We start from the raw sequence: 21,805 nt of genomic DNA on the forward strand, positions 1-21,805 counted from the left end.
TCTGTAGACTCAGAGCTTTTCCATTTAGACCTTGATACTTTTGACAACTGAAAGTTCAGATACTTCAGATGTAGGTTCATTTGACACTCGAAGAATTAATAAATGACAATCATGACAATGAAAGTAATTTCAGTGGGTTTAGGCCTACTGAACAATCTTATCAACGTGATAATTCCAACTCCACCTTGCCTAACAGCAGTAGGACCATATTTTGAGGTTATGCTAATGGTTTTAATATTTTGTATGTGGCATAATTTAACGTCAGTTGCTAAAACAGATCTGATGAAACTATTAAATCAAATAATAGGGTTTGCTATTTTGCCTGTTTAAGTTTTTTAAATTTAATTTAATTTTGAAAGTGGAGGACTGAAAAGGTTGATAGAAGTGGGTCGACCGGATCCAACTTTCCATACAGATAGCTTGTGGGGCTCGTAAACTGTCTCGTTGGTGCTTGGGACAGCGTGCACATCAATACCTGTTTGCCTGTCACCTAGAACGGGACCATGGTTAGGGTGGATCTACTTGTCACTTGGAAATCCAAGTGAGCGTTCACAGCTGGCTCACTACCCAAACGCCGATAGTGAGAGACGTATGGATTTTGCTGTGACAGGTATCAAGTGAAAGAGGCATCAACGACACCGTCAAGTGATGTAACCAAAGCAATGTTCTGCCTTTCTTCGCCGTCGATGTAAAAGACGGGACCGATTTACAAAAAGAAAGCCCTGTCGAGAAAACAACGATCGGAATAGAAGGTTTCATCAAGAGGACTTAGATCAAGGACGGTGTATGCCCCTTGTCCGCAAAACCACTTCTTCCAACACTTTTCCTCCTCAAAAAGCCTATCCCCACAGTAGGTACACTTGAAGATTTCACTGTCCCAAAGACTAATTTTTTTAGACTAAAAGCTGGAATATTGTTCAACAACTCTCCCTCGCAAGACCCCATAGGACGGTGTTGAGAAATATGCCGAGCAAGTGTAGCTGGCAAGTGACGAAGGTGAGACAGCAAAGGATTATGTAGGCCTAACTGGAAAATCTGCACCCTTTGTCGAGAGGTGTCAGGATTTCCTTGGCTATATCGACCAACAGTTCCCCTGTTGACCTCAGGGTGTGTTTGGCTGTAACGCTTAAAAGCCGCCCGTTGACCTCAGGGTACGTTTGGCTGTAACGCCCAACAGCTGCCCTCTTGACCTCAGGGTGCGTTTGGCAAAACGCCCAACAGCCGCCCTGTTGACCTCAGGGTGTGTTTGGTTATAACGCCCAACAGCCGCTCTATTTACCTCAGGGTGGTCTTTGGAGTATTGTTTTTTGTTATCCCTGATTTGATTTGAGTGTGCGTCCCCCTATAATTCCTTTTAGCCGCCTGCACTTGCTCTTCCCGTGTAGTTTCCAAAACTTTCGGGCGTCCACGTTTGGCTTCGTTAGGTCTTCCGGGACATTTTTTGTGGGTTGAAACTGTCTGGGAGGGGGAGATAGGTTGTGGACATCCGCACGTTCAAGCGGCCGGACAGTGAAGTCAATTGAAGTTTTACAATTAAACACTTAAATTGTTGGCTAAGCGCACACAGTTGATTTTTTGTTTAGGCGCACACGTGGCGATTTTTATGTTTAGGCGCACACGTGGCGATTTTTAGTCAAGAAATGAATTTTTTTGAGTGCATTGTTAAGGTATCCTAAAATGGACTTTGTTGAATTAACCTATGTTTGTGCTCTTCTAATTAGATCAAAGAAAAAAAGAAGTTTTTGTAAATATTGGGTTCATCGGATAGCAAGTTAGAGACTTTAAAATGGGCTGTTTTATAAACTGCACACTGTTTACGAGATGACATTAAAAAATTTTTAATTGCTATAGAATTTCTGTTAAAAGTTTTGATAAACTGTTACTATAAGTTGGACAACGGATTTTTGGACAATTTCTTTCTAAAAAATACCTGTTAATAATATATGGTAATCCAGCTTTGATTGAATAGGGGTAAACTTGGAAACAAAACTTACAAAAATTTGACTGAGCATGTTTTAATGGTTGTAAAGATCTTATAGTTATTGAAATACTATACAATGAAAGATCGGCGACTGGCCGATTTTTTAGTCGACCGTGTGCGCGGACAGGTAACAACCTGTACGTTACAGATTCCCAGCCGACAATCCCCTCGCCTACAAATCTGCAGCAAAATGCAGATTTTAAAATCGGCGTAGTATCTCACTTGGGTTCATTAATCACTTTTCGTTCATCTTGAATCACAATCTTTCAATATTGCATTATAATGTCAGCATGTCAACCCTTTAAAAATGGTTGTACCGCGAATAAATAAATAAAACTACTCAACAGGTTAGGATTCCAAAAATATTATAATTCAATAAAGTTTTATTTAAAGTTCACCTCATATAACTTAAATAACATTCCCAATTTTTCTACTTTCTTTGACAAAGCATCAAAAGGGGTTTTTAAGCTCAGATCAATGTACCTTGTAACACTAATATACATTCAAATTTAAATATAAGGAAATAAATTATTGTATTACATCATATTGAGTTTGCTTGGCTATACCCAACAGTCAGTTTTGAATCTTTCACATTTAACTAACAATTGTAGTGATTTTAAGTTTATATCACTAAATTCTCTAATGACTTCTAGTGACTGGCTTGATGATTATAGTGATGTCAGTAGAAACCTAATGATTAACAATTTAATCCTAGTTATTTCTAATGACTATACTGATCTTTAGTGATATCATTAAAAACAAATCTAGTTACATCACTAGGTTTGTTTGGTTAGATGATGTCATTAAATGATGTCTAATGATATCATTAAAAATCAATAGGATTTTTAGTGATATCACTTAATTTTTTAATGATTGCTTAGTGATACTTCCACTAGGGTATTCCAGGATATTGTGAGAGAGCTATCATGTCATACAACAGATAGTAGGGACAAACTCTAGTGTGTATTTGTTTACTGCTTACTGTCTCGCAATAACTAAAGGATTTATTCAAAAGGAATTTATCACAATATAGTATGAGGCAACTATGCATACATAAGTTTTTAGTGATATTGCTATGTTTTATAGCAAAATAATAATAAATAAAATTTGAAGGGATAGGCTGCCAGAATTGAGGATTAGAATCCAAAATAAATTGAACTTTTTGCTCTCTAATTTTGTTTATTGTTGTTTACACTGTTTTTTTCAGGGTTGCTTTTAAAACTTTAACAGGTTCACAGATCACTGAACAATATTTTATGATATTTCAGTCTTTGTTATACTAATTCAAATATCTATGAAAATTTAGTTTGTCAAATAGTTGATTTGCAGTTGAGATGTGTACTTGTTGCAGTGTGATGACTTCCCGGTGAGTGAGAAGGTAGCCCTACAGCTGGCAGGTCTGCAGGCTCAGGTCAACCTAGGAGACCCCAAGGACTCCAAGTCTCTAGAGTCTTACATGGACATTGACAGTTACCTTCCCTACAGGGTCAGCCGCAGCAGAGGAGAGGATGTTTGGGTCAGTTGAATCATACATTTGAAAAAAGAGTTTGCGTAATTCTTATGTCTCTCAGTTAAGTGTTACTCCATTATTTCTCACTACAAAGTCAAGTAAGCATCACTGTGCCAAACACTAAATTTAAGATGGTCTTTTTATTTTGCATCTAGTAGAAAATATAGTGTTTGAAAAGGTTGGCAAGTCCCATCGCAAAGCCTCATCTTTTAAACATGAATGAACTTAGTAACTTGTAGTTAAAATATGTTTGTATTGACATTTAGTGAGAAGAAATTTGTTTATAATATTTCAAAGTTGAATGGGAACCTAGTTAACTTATGTGAGTAACAAGGATTTCAATGATATATTCAATCCCTATTGCACAAATTTCAAGACATTCAGCATTGAGCTAACAACTAATAAGATACCTCATCATCAACCCCCCTCTTTTCATAACTATCCCTGACAGTTTTGCTAAATTTTTTCTTTGGAGAATGTTTTTTTTTTATTTTAATTGAAAGTCCTCAAGTTTTACTAGTAGCAGAGAAGCAAACAGTTCTTCAATTAGAAGTTCCATAATAATGGAACTCATTATGGAAGCTCTGTAATAGTTCAAGGAGAAATCCAAAATGAAAAATTTTGGATTGGGTTTGGATTAATGGTAGCATACTCTCCTTTCATTTATGTGTTAATAATATAACAGAGCTCTTTATAAAAAAATAATAATAAGAGCAATATAAGGCTAACATTCTGGAATAGCTTTTTTAAGAAGAAATAAACTTAAAATGGTTTTCTGTACTGTTCTAGTGCAAGTATTAACAAGTTAGATTTTTACATAATCTGTGTCTTATTTCTATCTATTTATTTTTGCAGGTGCCAATAATTGCCCAAGCTCACAGGCAGTACGGGACGGGCAAGACCAGTTTAACAGCTAAAGCACTTTATCTCTCCTGCGTGATGCAGTATCCTCTCTATGGAACAACAATGTTCCAAGTCACGTACAGAGGCTATTGGTCTTATGGTAAGTCTCAACTCCAGTGTTACCGTAGTTTTGTGAATTGAAATTATTTTTTATGGTATATTTTTCATGACACAGTGTAGGACAAGAGAATAGTCAATAGCTTCTATGTAAGTTTTACTATTCTATGGAGTCCCTAGCCACGAGCCAAGAAACAGAGACCTGCACCAACAACCACACACTAGAAATTCAACCTATTAACCTATATCTTCTATGAAAATATACGATCCTAAAATGCTACAAATTAGCAATCTTTTTTTATTTTTTTTCCTTAATTCTCTATAAAGAACAGCAGACCAAATAGGAAAACTTTTAGCCTGGTGGGAAAAAATAACCTTTGACATAATTATACCCCAAGCATGATAACAAACACAATTATTGAATCATTCTACTGTTACCTATCTAAAACGGACGTGAAAACAAATAATTTTTACCATTTTTTGTATATAAGAAGTTATTAATTCTTGGTACTTAGGTGGTTTAAAAATAGCGTTATACTGACAAATTAATTATGCACTTATTATTACTTATTAATTAATTTATGGATACAGTTCAATAATTGCTTCTTAGATTTTATAAAACCTTCCATCCAAGCAACTTCTAGAACTCTAGTACAATATGCATGATTTTCAGGTAACAGCCTGATATTAGGAGTGAACAGTGAAGGCCTGATGTTGATCAAGCCAGATGACAAGTTTATACTGTACGAGTTCCGTTACCAAGATGTGGAATCCATCTTCCTCGATCCCAGTGACAGCTTCCTAACAGTGAACCTGATGAGACAACATGGAGACAACGGGGCTCACCGCTGTTTTGTCTTTGAGACTCCGCAGAAGTCGGAGATCGGCTCTCTCATCGTCAGCTACTGCCCCGCCTTGGCTGGCTGGATAACTGATAATGAAGTTCCAGTAAGTATCTGTTTTGTGTTGAAAAAAATTACCCATTTTGTTTTATATCTAACAACAAGTTAAACAAGCAATTGCATAGGAAAACAATTTAGTAATGTAATATGTGTAAAATATGCGGGATATATTTTACAGCTGATGTTGCTGGCAGTTAAACAATGATACTTTTTTTCTCCTGTGTTCATTATTAGAAGATTTGTTGGTTTAATTTTTTAATTAATTTTTTTCAATTTTATCATAGGTATTATCGTGTTTTTTTATAGGCTAAGAGAAAACTAAAACTGTGAACATTGGGCTTATTACTCATGATGACATGTTATAGTCCATTCACAAAATGTAGGCGGTTTAAGGGGAATGTTTTCTGGGTTCCTTCACCACTTTTTTAGCTTAATACTTTTTTATCAGCAGATCAGCTGTCTTTCTGGGTTCCTTCACCACTTTATTAGCTTAATACTTTTTTATCAGTAGATCAGCTGTCGGCTGTTGTGTCAAAGTAAAGATGAGGTGCAGGGGACGAAATCACTTCCCCTCAAACCGCCAAAATTTTGTGAATGGAATATATAGGAAGCATCATCAGTTATAGCCAAATGAGAAATGAGTTAGGTCCAATACGATTCTAATTAGTGATGTGTCAAAACCGAATCTCAAAACCGCCAAAACTTTGCCCATAGGCCTACCTATAACCCATGCATATAACTTTTTCTTTTTTTGCAGGTAAAAGCAATGACTAATGAAGACCGCATAAGACTTTACCACAATGTAGTAAACTGCAGAAGAGCTCTGGTTGACAGTGAAATGTTGAGGAAACCTCAAGAAATCGGAGGTGGATTCATCAGGAACACATTACGAAGGTAATGATAAATGTTTACTTGATACAGTCATATATTTGGAATCAATTAAAAAGTCTGAATTTACTCTTACTATTCATTTTAACAATATTCAACGATAATTCATTTACACTTTCAACATAACCAATTGATGAATAATTCCTGCTTTTGTTAATAATTAGGAAAAGAAAATTTCCTTGGTGTTTAAATTATGTTTTTTATTTCATGATTATTTTTACATATATTCTCATCCTTATATTTTTGTCACAGGTTAAGCAGGCATGGTCTGGAGAAGCTAAGAGCAGATTACGGTGGTGTGTCAGAGAACTACAAAGGATTCTCCCTCAGCTATTGGGCGTTTGGTCGTCAACCAATGACCCAGAGTCTCATGAAGATGCCAGAGGCGGAAGAGCAGATAGCCGTTCAGATGTACCAGATCATACTCACTTACGCAGGGCTTGGGCAGAATGGTAAGTAAACATTGATTCAGATACTATTTCCTATAACACCGTTTGGATTCAAGGAGAACTGGAGGTGCTGCTGACTGGACCAGTGTTTAGATTGCAGGAATTGTGTGCCTGATGTCTGGTTTCAAATTTTACTAAACACTAATCTCTTTTAGGTATGTGCTAATACAATACAATAATTGAATTGTTTCAAAGTAAACTGTACATTTTAAATTTCTTATGTGGAATAATCAAAGAAATTACCTTAGCTCTCTGCTGTGGCCATTCAAACCAAACAGAAGTAGGTTTATAGCCTCCGCAACAATTCGCCTCCATTCTTCTCGGTCTTCGGTTTGCTCCCAAATTACTCCTCAGGTCTTTTGCCACTCGGTCTTTCCATCTTAGTTTAAGCCTTTCTAGCAGTCTGGTGCCTGCAGGTCTCCTTTGAAATACTTCTTTGTTAAGGGTGTTTTCGAGTCTCCTCTTCATGTCCTGGCCATCTTAATCTTCTGCTTTTAATTATAGCTATTATGTACGGATGTTGTTAAAGGTTTCTTAACTCTTTATTTCATCTAACTCTCTCCATCCACCATTTTCATTTATTGGACCATTCATTTTTCTTAACACTTTTAAAAAAAACTATTGATTTCTTTTCTGAGTTTTGGTTGAGAGCTAAATTTTATGTTTCATAACGCAGGACTGGTTGAATTAGAGGAACTTTCCAAAACATTGTTAGTATTTATTTCTGAAAAGATAATATCATCAATATTAAAATCCGTCACGGTTTTTAAAGTGCTTCAAGCATTTTAACACGTTGACTGCTGAAAACAACGTACAGGCGTTCCCCAGTGGCGGGCGAAGCCCCGCCACGCAACCGAATCAGCGAACACAATTGGCATTCAAATATTTCAGTCTGACGAATCACAAAAGAGCAGTGGTGACTGTGCTGCGTTACCCCGAAGTGGATGTAGTTCACTGAAACACCCAAAGGTAGCAGCACTGCACGGATCCGTATCCAGTGTCTTTGTAATGTGGGTTGAAGTGAAAAAATTCCCGAAACCGGGACAAAAGCATTGCCAGACAGGATTTTACGGGAAATTTTAGTACCAACCTACACCAAAGTAAAGCTCGCATTCCAAGCTGGCAGTCTGGCAACGATTATAACGTCTCCGTCTGAGGCTAAGCTCACACTGACTCAATTTATTTCTGTTGGTCTGGTGCCGACTTTTGTCGTCGCGCGCCACATTGAAGTGCTAGCGACGCCGACTAAAGTCGGCGTTAGCAGTCAACGTGTTAAAAATAAAACAATGACATAATTCAAAATGGTTACATGAAATAATATTGTTATAGACAAAGTCTAAGATGAGTGTTGTTTTTAAACAGGCGAGACAGTTCGTAGAGCAGAAGATGAACACATCAACCTGATCCAGAACGTGATGGAGCTCGCCATGAGGAAAGAATCACTGCTTGGAGAGTTGTACCTACAGCTGGTGAAGCAGACGACGGAACACCCAGACCCCAACAGTAGAGTGAACCTGCGCCACTGGGCTCTGCTGTCCCTGGCTTGTTCTGTAGTGTTGCCTCCCCAGCGACTAATCCGCAAGTACCTCATCAGCCACCTGCGGCGCTGCGCCAGCGACTGTGTCACGGAGGAGGGCAAGTACGCCAGGTTTGCAGAAAAGGTGAGGAAAATTGTTTACTGACAAGACGCATATATTTAAATTATTAACTGATGTATTATCTGGGATTGGAAAGTACGGGCGATCTGTTTTTTTTTTTTTTTCAATAATCTTGAGACCGCACTTTTACAATTTACTCACAGGAGTACTCAATCTGAGTAGGTACTCAGTAAAATTATGGTACCATATGATGGTTGTGAATAAAAAAATCCATTTGAAGAGTTTTTTTAACACTCCTGTCCCCACAGTATTGGTGGGTTTGATTAATCTTGTTTCTTACTAATAGGCAATACCTGGTAAGTGTAATCCCTGGAGGTATAAGTGGGGACTTGTGGATGAGCAATGCACCTGTGGAACTCTAACTTAGACAGTGAAGTAATTAATAGTAAATTGCTACCATTTACAAGCCTTACCAAGACCCAGGCTTAGGTCATCTTTATGGTCCAGATGAAGCAGGGTTGTTTTGCTTTGGATAGATGGATCTGGATAGTAAATGACAAAAGTGATGCTTATGCAAACTGATTAATGGTTTTTTACTCAGATTTTACTTAACTAACACACACTCACACACACTCACAATTTTGTCAGATATTTTAGACTGGAAACATGATTGTGATGTGTGAGCTGATACCATACACTTAAATGTTCTACAGGGTGGGGCAGCATAACTTCCTTTTTTAAAAACTTAATAAAACGCATTGTATGGGTCAGTCAAACTTTATTTGGTTTTTACATTGGAAGCACATTCATAAAGTTATGTTTTATGTAGTTTTGAACAGTAAATCATGTAGGTGTCGTCCCCCATTCTGAATACATTGAGTATACCGATTTCTGGTGTTTGTCAATACCCTTTCAAGCATAGCAGGTGTTATGTTGGCAATTTCTTCCTGGATGTTGTTCTTTAAGTCTTGGAGGGTTCTTGGACGGTTCACATAAACACGGGACTTCAAAAAACCCCATAGAAAAAAATCGCAAGGGGACAAATCGGGTGATCGAGCCGGCCATTGCAAATCACCCCTGATTGAAATAAGGCGCTCTGGAAAGTGTTCCCTCAAAACAGCCATCGATGCTCTTGCAGTATGGGCCGTTGCACCATCTTGGGGGAACCAAATGTCCCCCAAATCCACCTCATCTAGTCGTGGGAAAAGAAATTCCTGCAACATGTTCACATACCGGGCCGAATTCACTGTCACTGCGACTACATTTTCCTCAAAGAACCAGGGCCCAATAATTGAAGTTGAGGAAATTGCACACCACACTGACACTTTAGATGAGTGCAAAGGCCTCATGTAATTCTCGAGGATTAGTGTCAGCCCAGTAGCGCATATTTTGTTTATTTACAGACCCACACAAATGAAAATGGGCTTCATCACTAAAAAACACAATAGCGTCCTCAGGAACGATATCCAGAAAAACCTCACATGCGTTCCTCCGATTATTGTAGTCACGTTCTGACAGTTCCTGCACAATCGCCATCTTGTATGGATGGAAATGTAGGTCTTCGTGGAGAATTCTCCTCACAGAACAATTGGAAAGTCCAAGGGCAGATGCATGTTTGCGCGCTGAACGCCTTGGTGATTGCAACATTGAAGCTCTCACTGCCTCAATGTTTTCAGGTGATCTAATAGGCCCCGTGGGACTCCAGTTCTTCGTTTTGTTGCATTCGCAGTTTGTCTAAACGTAGTGACCCACATAACAATTGATTTACGGTCCGGAACAGGGGCCAATGGGGCTAAATTAAACCTATTCCGAAAGGCGCGCTGTGTTGCGATCACTGAAGATCCACTCGAAAAGTAGGCCTCAACGGCAAACGCACGCTCTTCACAGTTCCAACGCATAATGTCAACCGAACTCTGCAAACACAAAACTTTACAACAATGCCTCTTAAACGAGACTACTAGCGCTCTGCTATGACGTCAACAAACAAAATGGCGCACGTTAAAAAAAGGAAGTTATGCTGCCCCACCCTGTATTAAGAAAATTCTAGTACAGTAGTATTAAAAAAGCCTCCAGATTTAAATGTAAGTAGGTATTGCGATTTTCTATCAAGGTGTAATTATTAAGTGTTTAAATGCACATACAAATGGTCCTGTTTGAAATTTGTATAGTTAAATCCACAGTCCACTTTTTCACTAGAGTGTATTAATCAAAGAATGGATTATTTGACTTGATAAAGTCTACAGCTGTTTTATGTTGATCAGGTTTTCCAGTGTGTTAAGTCATTCACAGTGGATGTGATAATAAATCCACTTCCACAGATCATCTTCTCCCAGTGTCAGGTTGGCCAAGAGCAAGTAGAGAGTGCAATTCCCCAACACAGTCACAGACTTAACCCTGATATCAGTTACCATTAGCACACTCACTGATAAGGAGTCTGCAGTACCTGAAAAATAGTTTTCTGAAGTTTGTCTTTTAAAATAACTATATCGATAAAAAGAAAATGATAAAAGTATTTTTGTAATAAAAAGCTTTCAAATGTATTCTGGAAAGATTTCAAATTTGCAATATTTTTCTGTGATATGACTCCATTAACTTGTTAAAACTGTAGCTAGATTTACTAAGAAGAACTTGGTAAAACTAATCATGCTTTGTTGAGTAAAAAAAAAAAAAAAAAAACTAGCTATTGCTCGTTGATGAAGGTGGAGCCTTAAAACTACATTTTACTATTAATGACTAGATATATTTTTGTACTGCAGACTCACACTTACCCTGTATCAGAATAATAATAGTAGAAGTGTGATTCATCCCTTATAAAAGTCTTCTTAGTTCCCCTTTGGTACCTGTAGTTAACAGGGCCGGTTTAACCCATACGCGAACTACGCGGCCGCATATGGCGCCACAAAAAAGTGGCGCCGTGTCGCCAACGGAACAACTTTTTTACGTGAACAACGTAATTTTGTTTATTTTCGCTCGGAGTTCAAGCAGTATACCACAATAAAGGCATTAATTCTGTTTGTACCAACAGCACTTGAAAAATGTGTATATTTGTAAAGCACTACAACTCAAGGACTCAATGCCATTTGCAGTTTCGATTTTGTAGTGAGCTGACGCTCGGCAGCGTACAGCGCGGCGCCTGTACTTTGGGTTTCATTTCACGACTCACTCATGCTCGAGATGAGATAAGCAAGCGCGCAGCGCCAATTGTCACAAGAAACTTCCCCCTCCCTTCTGACTTTTATCCTAGAGCAGAGCACTACGTTGTATTGCACTCTTTTAGTGTATTAGCGTGTATCGGTATCGTAATGACGTTGTTTTGATGATTCATGATTGTTGATAAGTGAATGATTACGAGTGTTTTAAGTTTAATTTATATTTAGCGCATTAAATAAGAAGAAAGTATAAACTGAATGAATGAGTAAAACATCTAGCGAGCCGATACTAAGAAAACAATGGCAGAAACAAAACGTCTGGCACTTATTATAAAAAGGGTAAGGCAAATTTGTAAGAGGAAGATAAAAAACAAGCCAAATCAATGAGTAGATTTTTGTTTAAATCATCTGGTGGCGAGTCCAGTCAGCCCAAAGAAGTCACGATAGAAGACGGCAATGATGTAATGTTTACCGTTTGTGATCAGTTGCTTGTTTTAATCTTTTCATGGAAAACAAAAATATAACCTTAATTACGTCATTGCCGTCTTCTATCGTGACGTCATGATTGACGAGCATTACGGCCTGTTTTTAGTGTGGCCTTGATTACGGCCTGTTTTTTTAGTGTGGAATTGGTTTTGCTAAAGTTTATATGATGAGTAAAAGTGTAAAAATGTTAAATTTATACGAATAATAAACAGTCTTTTATTGTAAGTATTCTTCTAACCTAAACTTGTAAAAAAGTTCTTCCCAAAATTATTGGGAAAAAATTCACAAATACGGTTATGTCATGTTATTGGTTTAGGGGAGGGGGGAATCCTAAGTGGCGCTGATTCGGGTGTTCGCTTAACTCTGAAAAATTCCTAGAACCGGCCCTGGTAGATAAAAATAAACATTCTGCTGTGATTTGGTCAATTCAGTACAGTTTATAAACAATTCTTCTAAATATCAGTGCAAAACCATAAAATATGTGCTCCTTTATTAGAAGCAAGAACTCATTTTATAACACCTATAAAACTGTGATTAAAGTTAACTAATGAGTAAACAAACATGTTTCTAGTTAACAATATTCTCAACATTTTGTATTCTCAATATGTGTTATGGTTTTCAACTTGAAACTGAGTTTTCATAGTGTGTACTATAGGCAATAGACATAGACTGGCTATCCCCATAGTGCCAAAAGTAATTCATTAATTTAAAAATTCACTTCCACAAAGCTTATGAATGGAGATATTTACAACACTGTAAAGTCTCGAATTAGTTTCCATCAGTTCTAAGCTAATGTGTGGAAATTATAAAATAGTATTACACATCATTTAGTTGCTCAGCTAAGGACTGAATTCCAGGTTAATTTTTCTTTAATAAGGGAAGAACTTAAACTAGTAATGTTTGCGGACAATGGTCTTTATTGGTTTGGGGGTTTTGTGGCCATTATTTCTTTTTACACACTCCCTTAACACTCTTAACCCTTTTGCCAATACTCAAATATAATATTTTCTCTTAGTCTTGACATAAAGTGAAGAACTAATTTTGTACTTTGACACATAACTGTTGATGTTGCAGTGCCTAACCAAGACGCAAGGCACGCGTCGCCGCCAGTGGCCGCCCTCGCGTGAAGAGATCATGTGTACCATCAACCGACGGCCCATCTACGCCAGGTTCCACTTCATGGACGGCCAGTATCACGCGGTAGAGTTCCACCCGTCAGCCACAGCCAAGGACGTCATGGAACTCGTCAAAGCCAAGATTGGCCTCAGAGAATCAGCCAAAGGTAGGCAAACCAACATGAGTCACTAGAATTATTTAAACACATTTACTATGTTCAAGTAGCTGCAAAAATCCACGTTTTAATATCTTTTGAAGCTCTGTAATGTTTTTGTTACTTACTTTTTTATGTGACGAAAGAAAAAATTTTGGTCAAAAATCTTGGTGGTGGTTTTAATTTATTTTGATTAGCTTGAAATAAATAAAAAATTGTCGTTTCTACAATTTTTTCATTGTTTCACTAATGCAGAGTTGTACAAAAGTACTTTTTTGCGGCCTACTGATATTTTTGAATTCTTCATGAATATTAAACACATTCAAGGGAAAGCAGTCCTCAAGAAAACTCCCTCAAATTCTTACTAGATAAACTACTACAATTTTTTTTCAGGCTATGCCATCTACGAAGTACTCGGCAATTCAGAGCGAAGTCTGGTAGCAGAGGAGAAAGTTGCAGATGTGATGTCCAAATGGGAGAAGTACCGCAACGCCAACGCCACCAACACTGGAGGGCAGCCTAACAAACCTACACGCAAGCAACACCACTTCTTCCTGTTCAAGAAACACCTGTTCCTAGACCAATACATGGATCTAGATGACCCTGTGGAGAAGGAACTGTTGTACCATCAAGTGCTGCATAGCCTGCGATCCGATAGGTTCCCAGTCACCGAGGATGAGGCGGTACGTTCTGCTGTCTTTGATGACCATTAGTAACAGACCAACGTCCATCAATGTAACAAACAATAAACAAACAATACATGATTACTTTATTTAACTGGAAAATATCATTGTTCCATTTGATACGGATGTTCTGCAAAAATACTGGTTAAAACAGATTAATTATTGGACCGCACATTGGACTGGACTAACGCGGTGGTAAGCACTTGTAAAAGAGTGTTTGCCGCTGTTCACACACTGAAGAAGATGCAACGACTTCTACCTTTTCACATTAAACTCTTACTAGTCAAATCACTCTTGTTTCCACACTTCAACTACTGCAACACTGTGGTTAATGATATGACTGTGGCTTTGGCAACAAAATTGCAACGTGTACAAAATTATTGTGTTTGATTCTTGTTCAATCTTAGGCGTGATGACCATGTCACACCCTATTACATTAATGAATCAATTTTGAAATTAGAGGACGTCAGAAAAATACGAATACTTTCCATTACTCATTCAGTCATCAATCTTGGAATTCCAAATTATCTTGCAAATAATTTTAAATTTTTGAATGGAAGAGGCGCAAGGGATACCCGCTCTGGCTCGTCCACGCTTCGCATTCCTCATCATAGAACAACTGTTTATAATAAATCATTTTTAGTAACAGCCTGCCGCCTATGGAACTCCATACCTTTGCCCATAAAATCTATAGAAAGCCGATCCCGACTGATGGTGGCGCTGAAAGAATATTACCTTGACCGGATGGCCGTGGCTTGGCGGGATGGCGTGCATTAAGCCTAGATGCAGCAGAGGGTGTATGTGTATGTGACTGTATGTTAGGGAAGGTGAATAGATTTATGCCATTTTATTACTAGCTATGTTACAAACTTTATTGTATTTTTTGTTATTATTTTATTGTTATTATTAGTTTTTTAGAGGTTAACTGTAAGAAAGGACCATGTGGTCCTAAGTTCGCCTCAATAAAGAAGCATTTTCATTTCATTTCATTAATTATAATGATTGTAGTAGTTAGTAATGATAACCAGATTATCATCTGGTATGATTATCAAGGATCATCCAGACTATCATCAGGGATCATTAATTAAAAGCGGAATGGAAGTACATCAAATTTTCAAACATGAAATAAAAGCTGTATAGACTTATTTGCTATTTTTATGCCATAGACCTTAGTAATTTAAAGGTGACAACAAATGGTGATTGATGGAATTTGAAACGAGACCTTGGGGAACAAAGTCCTGAGATCTACCTCTAGACCAGCTCTCCCTCTCACTTAAAAGACCAGCTTAGCTAAACAATGAAACCTAATATATTTTATATTACATTTTTCTAACTAGATACTTATTTGTTTGTATCAGATGGTGTTGGCGGCACTGCAGTCCCAGGTGGAGATAGGAGACTTGGAGGACAACATTATAGACTACAGGATCATAGCAAGCCACTGTCTGCCAGCCAGGATTGTGCCTAGTATCTCCTATGAGGGAGTGATGAAACATCATCAGATCCTCGCAGGCATGACACCAGCTGAATCTAAGAAGGCTTTCCTCAACCTCATCAGAAGCTGGCCTCTGCACAGAGCTACTATATTTGATGTCATGGTAAATCAAGAATTTTTACTTCTGTAAAGGATTGACATTCTCACTCACTGGTTTTACCTACTTACTTATAATAATTGGTACTCATTTACTTTAATGTGTTTGTACAGAAAGTATTGGAAAAACATTTTATAGATCAAGAACTGTGAAAAATAATGGAGGTTAAATCAAAATTACAGTTTAATTTAAATAAATTATTTTATTATCAATTATTTAAGATGGGGACGCTACTATGTGCGTATTTTAACCCAAATATGAGTGGTGGATGAGTGGCGCGATCTTGTAGTCTTGTTAGTGACTAAGGCCGACATATTCCTTAGACACAGCTGTTAATTAATAGCCCATACAGCTAATGGCAACTAAGGGACCTACAGTTTATTGTGGAATCCGAACCACATTTTTCCTTGTAATTAACGAATTGGTCTAATTATCAGGATAGTACTGCGGATAGTTGTAGTTCTCACTAGTGCGGGTGGACGTTAATCCACACCTGGGAGCATCGCATCCACAGTGCATGCCTATAAATATCCACAATTCGTGACCTCCTAGTAGCTGGATTACAGGACGACGCCACCCGTCCCCTCAATTATATACATTTCATATGCAAAGTTATTAATAACCATACAAAAACTTTTAGGATGTACGGCAACTAATTCTTTCACATCGGTTGTCAACAGACCTGATTAAATTATTATTCCTGTTCTTTTATTTGTTGTTTTGTTTTGTGCAAATATAATATTGGTTTGATGCCAATTCCTTAAGGTGTGTTTGTAATGGCCCATTAACAACATTAATTAATACTTCAAAGATCAAAGCCTGCATCCACATATGTAATAGTTAAATTAGTTAACTAATTTCCTTGGCTTTAGGATACTGAACGGAAGTAGACATCCAATCTATATGGACCAGCTGTCGTCTGTTTTTTTATAGAATAGGAAAAGAAAGAGAACATAGTTGAATGAGTCACTCACAGAATATGTCTGATTATAAAGTGAATATTAAAAATGGTACCTATTGTCATTATGGCGAAACAACATTGAGCGACAAGAGGTACCTTTTCTCAGACTGTGCAGAGGCTAAAAAAATGATTTATTTCTACCTACTACATTTTCAATTTGATATTTTATCCAATACTGTCCTGTTCTATGTTAAATGGGGTATAACAATTGATAAAAAACCCAATTTCAATATTTTCAACCTTAATTACTTATATCGGCCATACTGAAAGTTTTGCATCACCGACAAGAGGTCCCTTTTCGCTTTCCACATCACATATTATCAATAGTCAAAGCTATCCTTTTTAGAGAAATAAAATAAAATAATTGTAGCCTATAGCTTTACGACTTTGCATACAAGATAAGGTGTCATTTATATCTAAATGTTATTTAGTTAATTCGTATATTTATGTGACAGCAATCCTTCACCAGCAACTGGCCGCGAGTGCTGTGGCTCGCTGTGGACCAGGCGGGGTTGCATCTGTTGGAGCATCGGTCTCGTAACGCTCTCTGCAGCTACGAGTACGAGAGTATTCTCACATACTCTCCTGCTCTCAACTGTCTCATGATCATCACCGGCAGCGACAAGAAACAGAGCAAAGTCATTCTCACCACTTCTCAGGTAAACTCCCAACACATGTCTCACTTGGGTCAACTAATTATATCCGACTCTTCTCATTCCTTTGTTGTGTTTTTAATCTCAAAAGTAAAATTCTCTGCTTGGGTTTTTGCACATTAGATGATTAATGTAAATTACTTTAAAAGATAAAAAAAAAAAAAGATTTGGTAATAGTAGGAGTAGGATTTAAAGGCCTAGCTTTTATACACTGAGAACACTGCAATAGAACCAGAACTTTATTATATTAAAGTTAAATATTTCCTTTGTCTTTTATCTTTTATGCAATATTAGTTTTACAAAAACTTTTATAAACATAAAATATATTTCCCAGTTTTAAAGATTGTCTCCTCTTTCGCCTAAAAAAACTATATATCAAGTATGCTATTATTTGCTATGTTTTTTTCCGTTTCTCCAAAGGCGTTCCAGATTGCTAACCTGATTCGTGAGTACACCGAAGTGTTGCAGTCTCCACACGAGGTGCGCAAGAGGGAGGGCAAGAAGAAAAGCAACGCTGGTAATGCTCGGCCCGTGAGCATCCTTCACAAGCCAGCACCGGTCATCGAGCAGCAGCCCCAACCCAGCTAAGGGTCACTGACCCCAGGACAGGCCCGCGACAAGAGACGATGTCAAAACTGTCCGTACAACCAAATTAAAGTCTAAGTCACCTCCGTCATTGTTAGTTATCGAAGTTTATTGAATATTGTTTAATATTTATATTATAGTATTTAAACATTAACTATGTGATAAAATGTGTACAAAGTTGTTAGTGTATTTAAAAGCTTGCTCCTAGATTGTGTTTGTTTGTATATAACAGAGAAGTTTAGCTTGTTCTTTATTTATATTGTACAGTTTTTTTTGTTTTTTTAGTTGTAGCTGTATAGCAGTGTGTTTTAATTTAGTCTATACAAACTTTTAGTAGGAATAAATTTTACATTTGAATTTTTTGCACAATTTATAGACTAACTTACTTATTATTGGTATAACTGGTTATTTGAATTTGTCACAAATTTACGGTTTTTAAATGCTCCGAATGCTATATAATATATACATATTAGTAATATAACCATTTTAACTAAGTAATGTATATGCTGCCTTTGTGCATTTAAGAATCAAATGGCTGGTGATTATTCATCATTATTATTTAGTCTAGAATAGAAACATTTGAAAATTATTTCTTGAACAATATACAGGGTGTTTATAAAAGAATGCCGGGATTTTAAACAATTGTTGCTCAGGGACTATTCAAGATAATTAAATGATTTGAACGTTAAACTGAAGAGAAAAGAGCAAAGTTTTTTCTCATACTTTGATACAATTCGGAATAATTTAATAAAATTCAGATGATTTTCATCAATCTTATACGAGCGTAAAACTGGCTATGTCTGTGCGCTTAGGGCAATTGGCGGGTTTATCTGATGTCTTAACTGAATCTTTTTAGGCACAAAGACTCTATCTTTTACAGATAACATCATGAAATGTTGATTTAGGTATGTTCAACTGAAGACTTCGTCGGGCAATCGATTTTTTTGTTGCGCTGTAAACATCGTACTGGAGACTGGCGTCAGGCGTGTGAGACACCATAGCTGCCTACCACCCACACCTGTTTTGGGCATGCCAAGGTCAAAGTTTCCTCCCTTGCTACATGGGAAACTAAACTTAGTTGTTTTAGCTTCAATTTGACATATAAAACGTTTAGTTACCTTGAATAGTATCCAAGCAATTACCATTTAAAATCTCGGCATTCTTTTATAAACACCCTGTATTTCTTGCTGTCAATAAGAATACAATTTAAAGTTAACTAATACTTATGTTTTAAAAGTAGTGTTAAGCCAGATTCTTTTACAAAGAACATGCGATAGTTTCATGAAATAAATCTAATTGTAACCATTGCCAGTAAAGTAATTATTTACTTTTCAATTAAAGACAAAAATACTAATGGAAATAAGTAGTTGCTTCCAATGTCCAGCAACATATTAAAAGAAAAAGTAACAAAAATATAAATATAATGCTTATTGAAGTAATTATATTTTTAACAAAATATTCTTTTATTCTAAGCGTTTAAAAACCTCGTTTGTCCACCAATTTTATCAAGATACTATGTTTATTACTAGTTAACAGAAGGGTATTTGTATTTTAAGTAGAAGCATTTACATAATTATAGTGCATAGCTAGATTAAAGCAAGTAAGTGGGAGACCCAACAAATGGGGCCAAAAACTTAGAATGAAATAGCAGGGGCGTCAAAAGAAATTTCTGCCCAAAAAAATAAATAAGATTAACCAGAATGGAACTAAATCTTTATCTGATTTTCAAATGTTGTGAAAATTGCTAAATAAATAAAATTAGTCTACGTTATTAATGCTTAAATTGATTTTCGATAACTTATTATAGCAACATTTTTACATGTAAAATATGTAAACATATGTAGTAGGTAACCTATTGTTTGCTAAAGACAATTTGTAGCAAAATGTTGTTTACAATAATCTAAATGGTAGTAAATACACATTGTTTTTATCAGCTGAGAGTGATGTTTACGCCTGGACTCTAGTAAGGTGTGTGGTCGCCGCAATGATTTTTGGTGCTGCTTTTATTGTTGTAAGACTGTTGATATTAATTTTAACATTGACACTTAGTTATTTAAACATAGTGTACATAGATAGAGAATGATAATTTATATTAGTTTTAGAAGTTAACTTTTGATGACATTTTTAACAAGAGAAGAAAACAAAACATTTATCTGTTACAAGTGTGAATATGCAGTGTTTTAGTGGTTTTTGATTTTACTGAATGCATATTTGTCTGAACGTTAATCACTAAAAAGCAAAATTGGGTTTCCTAAAATTGTTTAACAATCAGTCTGCAAAATTCTTTACTAAAAGGTAAAAATTAATACTATACTAGTTTGTTTGAAATAACTTTTTGTTCTTTTCACAAAACCTTTTAAGGAGGGGATTTCTATATTTTTCTAACTAACCCTGTTGTAGATGTTTTATATTGCCAGTAATCTAATTTCTTGATGTTAAGCTAGTAGTATAAAAGTGACCAAAATCATTAAACGTATCACAGCTAACATTGCTTTAGATGTTGTAATTTTCCTACATGAATGGAGTAGTTCTAATTTTTGAGACCCAAACTTAGGCTGTCTTTCGTTTTCACAATGTTAATGCATTGGATGGTTGCCAATTCAAAAGATAGGCTTTATAATATGTATCAAATTATTCTACAATTTTTACAACTTTTCAATCCTTATCTGAACATGGTGATATATTTTTGATTTACTTTCTTATGTTCCATTTATTTTGATAATTATTATTACTAAAATAATGCTAATTCATATTTCAGTGTAATTACACCTCTCTTGAATTGATCTTTACGAGAAGCTAGATAAAAATGTCATCAGAATGTATTTAACTTGATATAAACATGTATTATTCGTAAATTTAAAATATTTTATAACATTGTAACATACAATACTCATTTAACTGTAAATATGTTATAAGGAATGATAAATTACAAGACTGGTTAGGTTTAAACAGTAATAATAAAATCTTGCAGTTTATATTACAATCATGATCTTACTTCCATTACTGTGTATTGTTTGAGTATATTAAAATTATACGTAAGGGAATTTACGTATATTCAATCTTACAGTGTAGTTCATCCTATTTAATATCGTAAGAAAACTGTAGATCATACTATAACAGTTTTTCAATCATATATTTACCAGTGTGACTGGACAATCAGTCAAAATATTCATGCTGCGTTTTTTAAAAATTTTTGGCAGATAAAATAAATTATTATCATGTAAAAGTGCTAAACGCTGTGGATGTATTAGAGAACCAAAATAGAATTGATTCGGTCGAGTGGAAATCAAATTATTATACTCGCTTGTTATGTCTAATAAATCATGGCTTTAGATGATGCTTAGCCAACCTTAACTTAGTACAATATGAACTGGAAATTCAGCAGGTAAACCAAAATTTATTTTTTTGGTGTACAATTTTAAATTTTTTTAACAAATAATTTCTTGATCACCATTGTATGAGTTGTTAAATTTACAGAAAGTAAATAAAAAAATGTCTAATAATTAATGTTATGAGACATGTTTTTATTTACTTTCCATATTCTTTTTACATACAATTTAAGAGTAAATTTTGATTAATGATTATATTTTCTCAATATTATACCAAAAAGACAAAGCTAACTAGTTTATAGTATTTCTTTGCTATGATTCTCCATCCGCTGAATGATGTTGTTATGTCATCATCCCACTGACTGAAAAACAAAGTCTTGTACATTGTATTAGAAGAATTACATAATAGATAACTCTTGCAAGAACTATTGCATATAGTATAATCCAGTAATCCACTGATACTAAAAATAGCCGTGTAATGAGAAAGGATTCTAGCGTAATTGCAAATCCAAACTGTGGTGATTAATTGTACTTAAAGTTTCTACTATTGTTGTTGCTTTTGTAAATGTTTTGTAAAGATGTCTACTTAAAATAGTACATGGCATTTCTTTATATTGTAAATATTTTGCATATTCAACTACTCAAACCTACTACCTGTAGGATAGCTCATTTTGTAAAATGTTAAGGTCATTTCAAGATGGTCCTGATATACATATTTACTATGATACTTGTGACCAAAGATAATGCTGTCAAATATATCATTACAATCATAATCAAGTTTTGTTTCCAATACCTTTACAGCTTTACTG

The 21,805-nt window shown here is 35.9% G+C and overlaps 1 protein-coding gene across 1 annotated transcript in view; it reads left to right on the forward strand.

The window, feature by feature from the left end:
• The window catches only part of LOC128986737 (myosin-I heavy chain), a 99,549-nt gene extending 79,595 nt beyond the window's left edge, over positions 1–19,954 (forward strand). The window contains exons 24-34 of the mRNA XM_054407246.1: positions 3,333–3,497; positions 4,347–4,494; positions 5,125–5,399; positions 6,111–6,247; positions 6,494–6,693; positions 8,053–8,351; positions 12,998–13,205; positions 13,587–13,876; positions 15,235–15,474; positions 16,885–17,088; positions 17,503–19,954. Of these exons, the coding sequence (XP_054263221.1) occupies positions 3,333–3,497; positions 4,347–4,494; positions 5,125–5,399; positions 6,111–6,247; positions 6,494–6,693; positions 8,053–8,351; positions 12,998–13,205; positions 13,587–13,876; positions 15,235–15,474; positions 16,885–17,088; positions 17,503–17,670 (2,334 nt within the window). The 3' untranslated portion in view covers positions 17,671–19,954. The remainder of the gene's footprint in view (positions 1–3,332; positions 3,498–4,346; positions 4,495–5,124; positions 5,400–6,110; positions 6,248–6,493; positions 6,694–8,052; positions 8,352–12,997; positions 13,206–13,586; positions 13,877–15,234; positions 15,475–16,884; positions 17,089–17,502) is intronic.
• The last annotated feature ends 1,851 nt before the right edge of the window (positions 19,955–21,805 follow it).

Source organism: Macrosteles quadrilineatus, unplaced genomic scaffold (genome assembly GCF_028750875.1).
Source record: "Macrosteles quadrilineatus isolate MER2022 unplaced genomic scaffold, UCM_ALF_1.0 Scaffold_1__1_contigs__length_201487025, whole genome shotgun sequence".
NCBI classification, from domain to species: Eukaryota; Metazoa; Arthropoda; class Insecta; order Hemiptera; family Cicadellidae; genus Macrosteles; species Macrosteles quadrilineatus.